This window comes from Octopus bimaculoides, chromosome 7, assembly GCF_001194135.2.
Source record: "Octopus bimaculoides isolate UCB-OBI-ISO-001 chromosome 7, ASM119413v2, whole genome shotgun sequence".
In the NCBI taxonomy this organism is placed as follows: domain Eukaryota; kingdom Metazoa; phylum Mollusca; class Cephalopoda; order Octopoda; family Octopodidae; genus Octopus; species Octopus bimaculoides.
Window position 1 is genome coordinate 81,526,818 of NC_068987.1, and position 16,113 is coordinate 81,542,930.

At 33.8% G+C, this 16,113-nt stretch overlaps 1 protein-coding gene across 4 annotated transcripts in view; it reads left to right on the forward strand.

Annotated features, from left to right (window-relative positions):
* Positions 1 to 16,113, forward strand: part of LOC106872053 (meiotic recombination protein SPO11-like) — an 809,808-nt gene that overhangs the window by 470,273 nt on the left and 323,422 nt on the right. For all 4 annotated transcript variants that reach the window (XR_008264640.1, XR_008264641.1, XM_052969772.1 and 1 more), the window contains exon 11: positions 12,768 to 12,844. Coding sequence is in view for 2 of the 4 variants with exons in the window: in XM_052969772.1 (XP_052825732.1) it covers positions 12,768 to 12,844 (77 nt within the window). In the remaining 2 variants the exon portion in view is untranslated. The remainder of the gene's footprint in view (positions 1 to 12,767; positions 12,845 to 16,113) is intronic.

Consider the following 16,113-nt stretch of genomic DNA (forward strand, 5'->3'; position numbering starts at 1 on the left):
TTCTACAGCTGGATGCCCTTTCTAACACCAATTGCTTCAAGATATATATATTTATAGTGATTTGCGACTCCATAAGTTAGAAAAAATAAGCACTCATATACTTGTTGATTGAGTGGATATATTAATCAAAGAATATATATCCATTACAGTTGATCTTACAATAAAGATTGTCCTTCAATGAACCAGACAGATGGAAGTAGGAGCGCACCAGATCCTGGCCGTATGGTGGATGGGGAACCACTGATCTGGTCAACTGCATCATTGGTTGCCAAAAATGAGTCTGGCAATGCATAGACATGGTGAACGTGGATAGTCTTCAGAGTTTTGTTCAAGCTCTCTCGCGTAATGACTTTTCTAAGCATTTTTAGCATTTCAATATACTGTTCACTGTTAATAATACAGCTACATTTTGGAAAATGAAGGATAATGATGCCCTTATCATCATGACTTGTTGTGCCAATCACTATCACTTGAACTTCTTAGGCCTTGATGGAGAGGTGTTATGCCATTTTATAGACTGAGCTTTATTTTTTAGCTCTTCAAAATATGCCCTGATTAAGTTCACTGATTTCAAATACTTCAAGTAGATCAGAAAAGACTTCCACCTTTCTCTCCTTCAAAACAAGTATCAACTATCAAGGTTCTTAAGTTGATGTCTGCTCTAAGTGAGGATTAATAGATATGTGATGAACATTTCAACTGCTTCACTAAGTCAGCTCTTATCACCCAGTCATGTACAATGGAAAGCAAGCCATTGGGGAAGTTCTTTGAGCCACCACCTCTCATTGACAAAAACAGTTTTCCTGGCTGTTTTGTGCACATCTATACACACACATATACACACACGTGTGTGCACGTGCACTTCGTTGCATCTTGCAATTCTCAAAGTGTAATTTTTTCCCAGACATATAATGCTGACTTTTATAGAAAAGAAGTTTCGAAAATTTTTAATGAAGTCCAATGTGTTACTGGAAATGTTTATTGGTGAAAAATAACCCTTTAGACAATAAAACACTCACACTAAAGACTGAGTATCTGTTGCAAATACAGTTGAATAAGCTGAATAGAAATTACATTATGTAAATTAAGGTCAAATTCTGAGGAGCTTGAAACATAAGAATCTTTATGAATTAGATGTAATTATATTACAGTTTTTCAAAATTTTGTTGCAGTAGAATTCATGAGATAAAATTTTCAACTCTTTCATTTGAACTTGTCTGAAATAACAGGCCACATAGAATTGAGGAGCAATAGTAATGCAGTCCTTGCCAACTCATGTCAGTGTAAAAAGCAGATAATGATGATGGTGATGGTGATGATGATGATGATGATAATGATGATGATGATGATGACAATGACAACAACCATGCCTATGTTTATGGAGATGACTGTGAGGAAGGATAATGACTTAATAAACTAATAGTGTTTTCTTTATTTTTGAAATGTAGTTGCCTATATTGGTATTACATTTTTTAACATACTTTACACAAAGAATCAATCAGAATAGCAATTTGGTTCAAAGAATTTTAAAAATGAAAATTTATGATTATTGATTGATTTACACTTAATTGGTATAGTGATCAATGTTTAGGCAAGGTTAAGATCTAGAATCAGATTAGTTTGAAAGTCAGGTTCCCACTGACAAAACAACATTAGAAATCTAATTCAATAAATTACTTATTAACAATTGCCACAAGCACAAACTTGCAAATGTGATGAAAGTTTAATTGCAAGTTTATTTTCTCGAGCCTTAAAATTAGATTTTTAATTTATAGTTTGATTATTTCTTGCTGTAATCTTTATGTTGTCTGAAAAATTATAATTCTGAACTAGTTGTATACAGCTTGAACAAGAAAATACCTCAGCTAGAAAATTAATCTAATTAAAGTATTATAAATACACTAGATATCATACTACATCCTCATCAGTGATCTTTACTCCTCTCTTCTGCAACTATTTAAAAGCTAACAACAATTGGTTCCTATATGTAGGTTGAGAAAATTCTATCAAATTATATATTTAGAATTTAGGGTTTATATAATTATAAATTGCAATTTTGCTTTTTTTAAAGGATTCACAAATTAATCATAACAAACTGCATTGCTAAAATGTTAATGTAACCAACATTTTCTATCTTATCTCTCATAACTTATTCTCTTTTATGAAATTTTATTTTCTTTATACCATTATCATCAAAGTGTTAATGTCCATTTTGTCATAAGTTGGATAATACAGTATAACACCAATTATCTTTGTCTTTCATCTTCCCTTCTGTGAAGCCTAGCATTCTGTTTATCTGAACTCCAACTTCTAACATCTTACTCAAACTTTCTCTTTCACAGGAATCATCTTCTGAAAGTATGTGACACTTTTTCTTTCAGCATTCATTGTTCATTCATGCCAGTGCCCTTTGACTGGCTCCTGTACTGGTGGCACATAAAAAGCACCATGTGAACATGTCGATGCCAGCACCCCCTAACTGGCTCCCATGCTGGTGTCATGTAAAAAGCACCATCCAAACACCGTCGATGCCAGTAACCCCTGACATGCTCCCATGCTGGTGGCATGTAAAATGCATCCACTACACTCTCAGAGTGGTTGGCATTAGGAAGAGCATCCAGCTGTAGAAACATTGCCAGATCAGATTGGAGCCTGATGCAGCCTACTGGCTTGCCCATCCTCTGTCAAACCCTCTGACCCATGCTAGCATGGAAAGGAGACGTTAAACGACGATGGTGATGATGATGATGATGATGATGATGATGATACACATGTCATATCAACATAGTCAGCTCCCCTGCTTTCATGGGATGATATCTAGCTCCTCTCCCAGTTTTTGTGTTCTGATTCTCATGTTTGTTAATAATACACTCACAGTACATTGCATTTGTCTTATTTCTCTCTAGCCTTCACAAACCTCCTGCATTCACTACTCCATCTCATTACCATAGAGAATTACAGTTCTTAGGTATACTTCATTCAACCTGCCTTCTACATTGAGAGAAACTCTTTGTTGCCAATAGAGGCAATATTTCCCTGAATTTCTTCCACCCTGTACTTATCCTTGAAGCTCTACCTTTCCTATATCCTTCCTTAGTATTAATTATCAGATCACTGAGACAATAAATTATTATCTGAGTCACCTGAGCAAGTTAGAAATTTTATTTCATTGAAACGTCTTGCAATTAATTATTCCAGTACTTCTCAAAGACCTGGGGGCCATGCTACAATTTTTATGTACCCTGGATCCCAACCACATGGTTCTAGGTTCAGTCCTACTGTGTGACACTTTGGGCATGTGTCTTCTACTATAGCCTCGGGCTGACCAAAGCCTTGTGGGTAGATTTGTTGATGGAAATTGAAAGAAGCCGTCGTATATATGCATATATGTATATATTTGTGTATCTGTATTTGTCCTCCCCATCACTTGACAACCAATGTTGGTGTGTTTATGTCCTCGTAACTTAGTGGTTTGGCAAAAGAGACCAATAGGATAAGTAATAGGCTTACAAAGAATAAGTCCTGGGATTGATTTGTTTGACTAAATGCCGTGCTCCAGCATGGCCACAGTCAAATGCCTGAAACAAGTAAACAAACAAATCAATTGCACTCAATAGACATTCAGTTCCTACTAACTTCTGTCTTTCATATTGAGCAGAATCACTTGCCAAATGGCATTGGAATTTCATAGTTGCTTCTTACTAACTGGCACTTTGCTGATCTTTAAGCTTTTAGATGCTAGACTCTGTTTCAAGGTTTGAAATATTTGAATGATGTTGCTTTGCGATCTCATGTATAAAGGTTTCTAAGTGCAACATGTTCTGAACATATATGTCCTAGTCTCAAAAACTGTCAGGTTTCCAAGGGTTGAAAACAGTTTTGGTGCTCACTTAACTCTACATTACATTTCTCCCTGAACTCCCTCCAAGTTTAAAATTTACTTATAGAACTATTATGCATAGCATGTATGGCTCTAGCATGTCATTAAGCTACATTCAACTTCCTTAGCATCCACCAAGCAGCAGAGTGGAAAACCTTATCAATGCTCTCTTTCATATGAACAAACAAAAACTAGAACAGTTTCTTCTTAGCTAAGGATTTTACTTGCAGTTGTGTCAACATAGATATGGCATCCATAGTTCTGTGAAATGGCATGATTGCCGAATTAAATAATAGGGATTTGAATCATCCCTTGTCAACCATAGGTCATTTCAAGGACTATACTGTCACACATACATGCATATATGCTCACACATATATATGTTTATATATAGATGCATACATATGGGTACTTACACTTGTATATGCACTTGTATATGCACACAGATATACACACATGTCTTCATATTCCTAAATGCATTCACTTGCATAATTAGAAAATAAAATAATCTACAGAAAGTACCTCAAATGCATCAATGGCATAAATTTGTACAAATAGGTTAAGGAGTGATGTATTGAATGTCCTCTACAAAAATATTCTCAATTGAATTTCCCCTCTTAACCGGAAAACGAAAACAAAAATCAAGTACTTTATGTCAACAATTCCCAAAGAAAAGAGGTGGAGACTTCAAGAAATTAGAATTACTCAGACATAATTTACATGGCTAAGACACAGTCTGATCTTTATTTGCAGGTGAGGGACAACCACAGATGTTTCAGTATATTTGAACTTATCATCTTTTCATAATAATACTATTGGCCTATTTTGATTATTTCTCTTATCTCATTAAATATTTTGATTATACGTACTTACAAAAATTTATCTTTATCATTTTCTTTGTACATAAAATTTTCACCAACTCATCCAAAGTAAGCTTGTGTAGACTTTATTATACAGATGAGTTTTAAGAGACTGAAACATGCCCATATTTTCTCTTGCCAGCAAACAAAAATAAAACTTTACCCCTAGACATATACTCTTTTACTTATTTCAGTCATTTGACTGTTGCCATGCTGGAGCACCACCTTTAGTCGAGCAAATCGATCCCAGGACTTATTTTTTGTAAGCCTAGTACTTATTCTATTGGTCTCTTTTTGCCAAACCACTAAGTTACGGAGACGTAAACACACCAGCATTGGTTGTCAAGTGAAGTTGGGGGGACAAACACAGACACACAAATATATACACACATACATACATATATATATATATATATATATATATATATACGATGGGCTTCTTTCAGTTTCCGTCTACCAAATCTACTCACAAGGCTTTGGTCGGCCCAAGGCTATAGTAGCAGACACTTGCCCAAGGTGCCATGTAGTGGGACTGAACCTGGAACCATGTGGTTGGTAAGCAAGCTACTTACCACATAGTAACTCCTACACCTACCTATAAATTAACTTTGAATTGAAATACTTCTAATTTCTCAAAATACTCAACTTTTTCCTTTGGGGTTCACAAGGAATTTCCATGAGAATTTTGCTTGCATTTTCAAGCACAGTTATGATCTTTTAAGTATTTTTTTTTTGTATATGACATCCAATATATAGCACCTTACTTTATTTACTTACATACACACACACACGTGCACACACACACAGAACTTAAAATCTGCATTTGTTTCCTTATGTGTGTACAGACTAAAGTAGCTATTCAAACCCTTGATAACCAGCTAACAAGAATATCATTTATCCAGCCATGTAATCCAATAGCAACCAGCAACAATAACATGCAGACACCTACATAACTGAATCCATCCATATAACATCTGTAGCTCACTATATTCATACATGTTTCAATACTTACATCCCACAGTGTAGATCCCAGTCACTGCATACCATTAATTATAATACCAACTGCCAAATTCCTATTTTCTACATTGTATTAACATCACAAATATCTTACCCTAAACAAATCTTCATCTGCCATGGTTATATACTACTATATACTCAAACTACTTTCTCTCTCTTTCCTTCTCTTTCTTTCTTTGGATGCCATGTCCAGAGTATAAGACATAGGTGATCATATCCTGTCACAGTTCTCTGTTCTTTATTTTCTGTTACAGTTCCACTTCCTGATGTTTATTGCCTCTTTTTTTCCAAATATTTCATCAAGCTTGACATCCACATCATCCGTTTCCTTCCTCTGCTTCTTTTCTCTTTAGTCTTTCCAGTCATCACTAAATTCTTCAGGCCTTCTTTCCTCATCACATGATCAAGAAATCTAGGTTGCTTGGCCCTTATCTCATGAGGCAGTTTCTTATTTACTGCAGCCCAGGCCATCACTTCTTCATTAGACACTTTGTCCATGCTATCCTCACTATTCTCCTTAAGAACCACATTTCACAGCTCTCCAAACACCTTCTCGTTTCTAATGCAGTAGACCATGCCCCATTTCCATACATTAACGCAAGGTAGACTACTATGTTCTCATATTACTAAAGTGTTGACAGAAACACTATTTGAACACAATAATTATTACAATAAGTTTATAATCTAATATGTTAATTGCTACATTTCATATTTATCTATTTATATTCTATGAATTTTATATATTTATTTTCATATATTGATTCACTTATTTTCATATTTATTGCTTCTATGTATTTTTGTTTGTTGATTGTTTTTATATTGATTAATTAATTTATTTATTTTCCTGATTACACATTTAGGCATTCAAGATAATCTTTCTATCATTATAAAATTTCATCATTTTTTAAATGCTAAAATGATTATAAAATGGACAGTTTATCTTGTTTAGTACAAATTTTAACATATTTGTCAATCAGATCTTAAATAGTTGTTAGGGTTAGGGTTAGGGTTAGGATTATTTTAGTATCCAATTAGGAATCTGTAAGTTTATACGTACAAATGTTTGTATGTATGTGTAAGGGTTTCTGTTTGTATTTTTGTATGCATGTATATGTTTGCATGCATGTATATGCACTGACAAGTACGCATACATGTGCACACTTGTGTATGTACATGTGTATACATGTGTTTGTACATGCGTGTGAATGCAAACACACAGCTACTCTACAAGAACTAATTACCAACAAGCTCAAAGGAAAAAACAAGAAATATCAGGCTCAGAATTAGCTGTGAAAATTCCATGGTGATGCAGGTTAATGATACAACCCAATCCTCCCTCTTCACTGGAGACAAGGTTGTGAAAAATATGGACAACATCTAGCAACTTGGCAGTGCAGTCAGTAAGAATGGAAGCATATAAAGTTATTTGAACAACAGTATTGGCCAAGTAAGAGTCATATTCCTGTATACGATCCAAATTCTTACTAAAACAATCATCAGCTGCAATGGAGACTGGAGTTTATAGGACAATTGTTATGTCAACAGATCTGTATAACAGTGAAACATAGAAAATGAAAGAACAATTGGCCAAGAAGACGTACACATTTCACTTACAATGCATAAGGAAGGTCCTCAAAGTTACCCAGAGAAACAGAATTACAAATGAAGACACTCTTTTCCAAGCAAGTCCTCAAGTGCTATAAGTATGTCTACTTATATGTGAGTGCGTGTGTCTATTCACCAGGAGTTGACAAGATCACAGCAAAGCTTCTAAGACATGGAGAACCATAAATTATTTAGATACTGACCTCTGTCTGTCAAAGGATGTGGGAAACAGGACAGTAGCTGAAAGTATTGACCCAACTTTTCAAGAAGAGAAACCTGAGACTTAGTTAAAATTACAGAATGTACAGTCTGATCATTCCCCCAGAAAAATTCTTCTGATGGTTCTCCAATTCTCACAAATAGTCTGAAGTAGAAAGCAGAATAAATCCTCAAAGGAAATCTTGCAGGATTCAGCTAAAAAAATGATTACACCAGTGCAGATATCTCACATCAGACTGTTGGTCAAGAAACATCAACAACAATGTGATATCTACTACAAGCTCGTTGACTTCAGTGAGGGGTTGAGGTGACTGATGAAGGATCTAAGTTCTGTAGAACAGGTCAAAGAGTTCCCCAATAACAACACTGAAGACTTCAGGACAGCAATTGGTGTTTTGTCAGAATTATCTCCTCTCCTCGTCACTTTCCAGTATCATTAAAAAATTCATGCAGAATACACTACATGACTACCACACAACCATATCTATTGAAAGACGACTGCTTTGCAGTCTGTTTTGCCGATGAAGGCAGTGTACCAAAACTTTTGGAACTAACCAGTAGACTGGAAGAGAGTGCCTGGAATAAAAGTCAGTTCAGAAAAGATTCTGATCAATAGCCATAAGCACAATGCAGCAACCAGCCTGAATGGATGTAAACATGTAAAAATGGACAACTTTAACCCTTTAGCATCCAGATTATTCTGTCAAGTGTAATGCTTATTTATTCCCATTGATTTGAATTAGTCATACACTATCTTGTAGCTTTGAGATTTCAATGACATGATTGTTTATTTTTAGGATAATATTGTTTGGTATGTGGGAGAGGCCACATCTGGTCAAGTAAGACCAGGCCTGGTCTCATCTATTCTGATGAAGTTGAACACCATACGGTAAAAGCTCAACCAGTACAAGTCTCTGTGACTTTGATGTTTTTGTATGGCTGTATATGCTGGACACTTACAGCTGTCACAGAACAGAAAGTCAAAGCATCAGAGTGCAAATGCTTCAGAAGGTTGTTACACATCTCATACAAAATGCATAAGACACACAGCTTTGTCAGACAGCAAGATGTTACCTTTACTGTCAAGCTGGAACCACTCCTTACTACAGTGAAATAATAAAAGCTTGCCTTGAAGACATGTATCCTAACATGATCCCTAGTTAAAACCATTCTCCAGAGCACAGTTGTTATAGGCCAAAGTAGGCAAAGAATAACATTATCCGAGGGCATGAAGGTTTGGGCAGACCTCAGTGTGTGATAGAGGATGGGTACCAGTAATTACAGCTGGCTGTCAGAAGCTCTATATTGAATGTTACACCTACAATCAATTGCACCAGTCACAGGAAAAGAAGCAGATATATTTATACACACATGTACATATATGCTCTTTCATTCTCAAATAGATAATAACAGTGCTTCGAGAAAATATGAGATGGTTCATAAATGTACCGATTATTAATAAAATGTATTTCTCTGTAAGAAGAATAACATTTTTATTATTAGTAATGTCATAAAGTACTATATAAGTAATACATACTTGTGTGTGTATGTGTGTGCATATAGAATGTGTATAAGTGAGTGTATGTGTATATATACGTATGTGTGTGTAAGTATGTATATACACACATATATATATGTGTATGTAAGTATATGTATACACACATATACATATGTGTGCATACATACTTACAAATACACACACATATACATATGTACGCATGTGAGTGTATATATAGGTAGACATTTTTAAAACAAAGTTTTTAATACAAATAATTTAGATATAAGATCAATTGTTATATTGATATATGTTCAATTGCTGTGTTCTTTTATTGATACTGGGATATCACTAATGATAAAACCATCCAGTGTCAGAAAAACTAGAGGTCAAGCACACATTATTTCGGATACGCTTATAATCAAAGAAATGTCCCTACCATAGTACGTGTAGTTGGTTAGAAATAAGAATATAAAAATAAAAGATTAGAAGTAAAAGGAATGCGTTAAAAATAGGCAAAGGCTCAGACAAAGCTATGATCAAGAACTTCACTTTACAACTCTATGGTTCTAGGATCAATTTCACTCTACTGCACTCAAGATAAATATATTCAGCTGTAGCCTTCTATTGGTTAGGAGTCTGTTAATGAAGTTCACAGTTTCCATCTTCTAAATTCTTTCACAAGGTATTGGTCAGCACAAGGTTACAGCAGAAGATACTTACCCAAGATGTCATTCTGTAATATAGAACTCAAGATATGGAAGCGAGCTGGCAGAAACATTAGCACTCTGGGTGAAATGCTTAGCGGTGTTTCATCTGTCTTTACGTTCTGAGTTCAAATTCCACCAAGGTCGACTTTGCCTTTCATCCTTTCAGGGTCGATAAATTAAGTACCAGTTGCATCCTGGGATCGATCTAATCAACTGTCCCACCCTTCAAAAATTTCGGGCCTTGTGCCTAGAGTAGAAAAGAATATAGAAGTCAAGATAAGATCACATTGACAAAATAACCTGTTACCACACATCCACATGTGTGTGAGTGGTTGTGTATTATACTTAGACACACAAATACACACACACACACACACACATGCACACTCACTCATATTAACACACACAAACACACATACATACATATATTTTAGGAAGGGTGACCATTGGTTTTGCATCTATAAAATGCTTTATAGATGCAAACCAATGGTCCATAACTTAAAAAAAATATATTACTGCTCTAATGCTTTAGAGTATACTTCTTATTCAGTTATATGAGCAACTGATGATGTATGTATATATATATTGGAATATTTCTTAGAGCATCAGACAAATACAGTACAATATTTTATTATGACATCTTTAAATTTAGAATTCAAACCCCAACTGAGTTAAGTTTTGTTTTTCATTCTACTGAGGGGAATAGCATAAAGGTACCAGTCAAATAATGAAGTGATTTAATCAATTATTCCCTACCCAAATATTTGTTTGATATTAGAAATCCAATATTATGTGTGTGTGTGTGTGTGTGTGTGTGTGTGTGTGTGTGTGTGTGTGTGTGTGTGTGTGTGTGTTGAGGCAGCAAGATGGTAGAATTGTTAGCATGCTGGACGAAGTTCTTTGCAACATTTTATATGATTCTACATTCTGAATTCAAATCTTGTTGAGGCTGGCTTTACTCTTCATCCTTTTGGAGTCAATAAAATAAGTACCAGGTGGACACTGGGGTCAATGTAATTAGCTTATCCCTTTCCCTAAAGTTACAAGCCTTGTACCAAAATTTGTAACCAATATTACATTTGTGTGTCCACCATCAATATAGTAAGGCTGTTATAGCAGACGTGAAGGTTTGGTTTTATGTATTGTTTGGCAGAGAGAATGTTGTATGGTAAGATTGGTTCCTTAGTATGTGTAGTCGTTGTATTTTGATGTTGAAGGAAATTAAATGAAAAGATATTTGCAAAATCTGTGCTTGTGGATGCAGTGCAAGTAGAGTGTCTAGTTTACATGCTGTGGATGCATGTGTGATTAAGGACAAAAATTTGTTTAATCTATGTTGGTGGAGTGTACAGTCTTAGAAAAGCTATTGAAAGCCAATACTGCACAAATAGAAAAGTATAGGAAAATGTAACTGAAACCCAGACTACACCAGAAGTGATAGTCAGAGAAGGTCTTATTGACATAAACAGTTTCAGAGCAGTCTGACAAGTAACTGTTAATTGAAGAGATAATAAATGGATAGAAACGTCTGATTCAAGAGATAATAATAGGTTGCCCATTGATCTAGTTCTATAGAAATTATATTACTTATCACTGAGGTGGGAAAAGACTTGAGTTAATAAAAGCTTCTTTATGGCTGCCTTCATCACCTTTGAGTTGTTAGAAGTTATTGCAATTGATAGTTGGAAGGGTTAGTGAGGTGAAGGAGAATTAGATGCAAGTTTCTGTAAGTTAAAGTTGATCATAGAGAGATAAAAAGAGAAGAGAATGTTAAGGGTAAAAGCTAGCTCAAAAGTGTCCTGTTTTAGAGTATTTGAGAGAACTCCTTTAGGACCAGAGAACTTATTGTGTCTAGAGTTACTGGAAAATGTTTCAAACTTAGCAACCATATGAATATAGATTCTGAAAAGTTAGTACGAAGATTTTTGAAAGTCAATTGAGATCTTAAAAAGTGACCAGAACATCCATCAGTAACTTGGATGCCAAAAGAACCCAGAGGTTGTGTAATGGACAAACATATTCTCAGATTTCCTGATGTTTATCTTGTAGCTGTTGTGATTGGTAAATAAATGTTTCTCAGTTAGTAACTGTGGGTGGTTTCACTAGATGTTGCTAACAAATGTATTTATATACTCATGTTTGTGTCTGCATATATTTATGTACACTTGTATATTTATACACACATCATATTTCTCAGGAACATACACATGCACAATTGATTTTTATGTTATTTCCATTTTGATTCTTCTATCAATTTACATGCAATCAAATTTACATACAAACAAATTGAATTTTTAAAATGGGGGAATTTGTTTTGAAATATTAGAAAAGAGACATAAAAGTTTAATTTTCATTTTATCATTTTGAAACATTCATTTTTCAGCAGACAATCATGATCTTATTTCATAACCATATTCTTCAATTAGACCTAAACAAGGTATACACATTGTAACACCTCATAGTGATGATTGTGGTTGCTAATGCTTGTTTTTTTCAAATCCTTCGCTAAATATTCTGAAACAAATTTGTTTATATTTTCATATTATTAATGGAGATTTTAGCTTTGATCTTTTATTTCCACATATCATTTCCTTGCTTTTATTTCCTATCACATATAATGAAAATTTCTGTTTTTGATATTATACTTCAGCAGCAAATGTAAACCTTTTAATACTTTCATTTACTTTATTGCTTGTTTAGCTATGTTTGTCTCTTTTAAATTTATAATACAAAATATAAGTCTGAGATAGGAAAGCTAATAAATTCTACACTTGTCTTATTTCAATTTATATTAAATTCATATACTTTTTACTTCCAACTTAATCTTTTGCCTTATAAAATTAACTTAAAAATGGAAGTATTAAAATAATGATATTCAACTTCTAATCAACATTGTAAATCTGTAAGGGAATAATCATTTCTAATCATTTCAATATTACTGACATTTGATTTTTTTTTTTTTTTGTATTACTACTTTGCAGTGTTTATCATCTGAAGTGGAGTCTTTAGCTGTACCTACTCTTAAATGGTTAGGACTTTTCCCAAGTGATATCAAAAGGTAACATTTATCTTCTCTTCCTTTTGACATTATCTCACATTAAATTACCTGAAGAAGTCTGTTTCGACTACATAAACAAATGTGTTCCATAATCACTATTAATCCTCAGTTTATAATGCAATAGTGGAGGAGAATTACAAAGAAAACATTTCTGAATAAGAAATTGCACTTTTTGTGCATCTGTTACAGTTGGGTAATAGTTTGATAGAATGCAATACAACCTATTGCTATAAAACTAATTATACAATATAAGAAAATCTAAAGCAATTTACAAATCGTTAGTAAGAACTGTTGATATGGGAGAAAATAAAAACCTTGTGATGATAAATATATTTGTATATCTTAAACCAACAAAATACAATGAAACTAACTATCATATGCTTGCTCAGATGCAAAGATAGGAAAGCAAGATATCATTAATTCTCTATGGACAAAGAGTATTTTCAATTATTGTTTTAACAAGCAATAACTTTACCCCAGATAACCTTTATGGAGAAGTGGATGAAAATAGGATGGAAGACGTAAACATAAAAGATTTATATGCAAAAATTGTTTCTGACATTACGATACATTTACATTAACCATTAATAATGCGAGATGATGGGAGTTTGCTTGGTATAATAATAAAAAAAAAAAATTCTGTAGCTGTTACTAGGCTAAGCAGAAAAACTTTTAGCCTTAAGTGTTGATGTTTATAACGAGATTCTCAGTCTTATTTAGAAACAAATACCTCATTTGAATATCAAATGTTAGCAGACATACTATTAAAATAAAATTGCATTACTCTAAATCATCATCATTTTCCTAAGTAGCCATTGCAGGCATTTATCTGGTTAGCTTCAGTCTATGAGTTTGATAGTCTTTCATGGAAAGCAAATACCTGTTGTATATCTATTCAACTGAGGTATGCTTGCTTTCAACAAAGAGATATATTAAGACAGTAAAATATTTTATAATAGGTACTATTAACTTGTGACTTGATAATGCAATCCTGGTAACTTACAGACAGAAAAATGGTGATTATTAAAGTTATATAATCTCCCACTGTAGCAAACCACCTTAGGGAAATAAAGATTTATTTTGCTTTTAAGCATCTTCCCATAACTTCATGACAGCAATTTCGTTATTGTAAGAGGACATTTTAATTGTCATAGATAATGATATTGATTTTCCAGTATACACAATAGTGTGGGAGTTGAAGCAGAATTAGAAATGAAAGAACTTTTGAGTTTATTCTGAGCAGTAAGTTCTTTCAACAATTTCTACTGAGGTTTAAATTCCTCTAGCATAAACCACTGATTACTGCACTGATGATGCTAGAGAGGCTGGGTAAAGAAATAAATGAAAATTAAGGAAGTTTGGTTGTGGTATTATTGGAATGGCTGTCGGTGACATTTAGTTAATTAAAAGATCATTGGTGTGTAATATTTCAAGCTTATAAGTTTGAAGCCAAAGAAATAATGTCAGGTTATAACAACAACAAAATGAAAAATAGAAAAAGAGTAACTACTAATAGAGAAGAATTGTGTAGTAAAGCAAGAAATATAATTGATTCTACATAGATTCATATGTTTTTTTTTTGTTTCCTTCTCCTGAAAATGCAAGCTTACCATGGCTAGGATAGCTGTCTTTCTGAAACGCTACTAACATGACATTTATTCAAGGTTTGATGTTATTAAAGACATAATGTGGAAATGAGGTGTGTATCTGTCACTATAGTAGCATTAATATATAAGGATTATCAAAGCTAAGTTGATATTATCAACCAATACATCTCATGCAGAAAACAAAGACAACGGGCATATGTTTATACACAGTATGAAGGCAACGAGCTGGCAGAATAATTAGAATGTCTGACAAAAGTCTAAGTGGCATTTCTTCCAGTTTTTTACATTTTGAGTTCAAATGTCATTGAGGTTGACTTTGCTTTTCACCCTTTCAGGGTCAATAAAATTAATACCAGTTGAGCACTGGGGTTGATGTAATTGACTAACCCCTTCTCCCTAAAATTGCTAGTTTTGTACTGAGATTAGAAAGGATAAATATGCAGGGCTCACTTATGTATAATGCATGTCACTAATGGCAGACAATGATATTCCTGAAAAAAGTATATTACTTATATAACAGGCACTGCCTTTTTTTTTAGTTTTATGAAGGATGGAAAAAGGAATTTAGTTTGATATAAATAGTAATTGCTGCCTAAAATACTTTGTAAAAGTTTACAAATCCTAAATGAAACAAAGTAATTTTGAAAGTGACTTTTGAACTTTACTGTAAAGTCAACATGAGAAAAATCCCATGGTTGTTTTTTCCAAGAACATAAATTTGATTTTGACAATCATTGTGTACTTATGCTAGTTTATGCCTGATTTTACTCTTCAATGCATACATGAGATATACATGGTCATATTCTCACGATAACAAGTATATATTATTTAAGTATATATTCTTATATGATTTAAATATATATAAAATATATATAATTTATATATAAAATATTGTTTTATTATAACAAATCACTTTTCAGATTTTTTTGTGTTTTAAACATTCTGGTTTGGTACATGTTTTTAATATTTTTTTTAGTTTTGCCATATATAATGTCTAGTACAGTACTAATATTGTTTAATGAAATAAAAAGAAATATTTTAAATAAAATGTATATAAAGGATTTTAACATTATTCTAAGATATATATATATATTTGAGTGTGACCAATGCCAGTGCCACCTGACTAGCACCTGTGCTAGTGGCATGTAAAAAGCACCATTTGAGGATGGCCGATGCCAGTGCTGCTTGACTAGCTCCTGTGCTGGTGGCATTTAAAAAGGGCATCCGGCTGTAAAAACCTTGCCAAATCAGATTGAAGCCTGGTGCAGCCTCCTGGCTTGCCAGTTATCAGTAAAACTGTCCAACCCATGCCAGCATAGAAAGCGGACATTAAACAACAATGATGATGATGATGTATATATATATATATATATATATATATATATATAGTGTAGTATATTGCCACTTAAGTGTGGCTGACCCCTAGGGGTGGATGTTACTGTTGCTTTTAGCCCCAGGAGGACATCTCCTCCAGCTGGCTTATCGACACACGACTGTGTCCTGTTTGCCAAGGGAAGTTATCCCTCTCACCTCGGTCTGCAGCACGAACGTATCCGGATTTCAGGGTTATTTCCCTTCGTCGGCGTTCGACAGCTGATGACCTTGGTGAGAGAGACAAAAAACCTGGCAAACTTATATCTTCTTTTCCAGTGAAATTCTTCA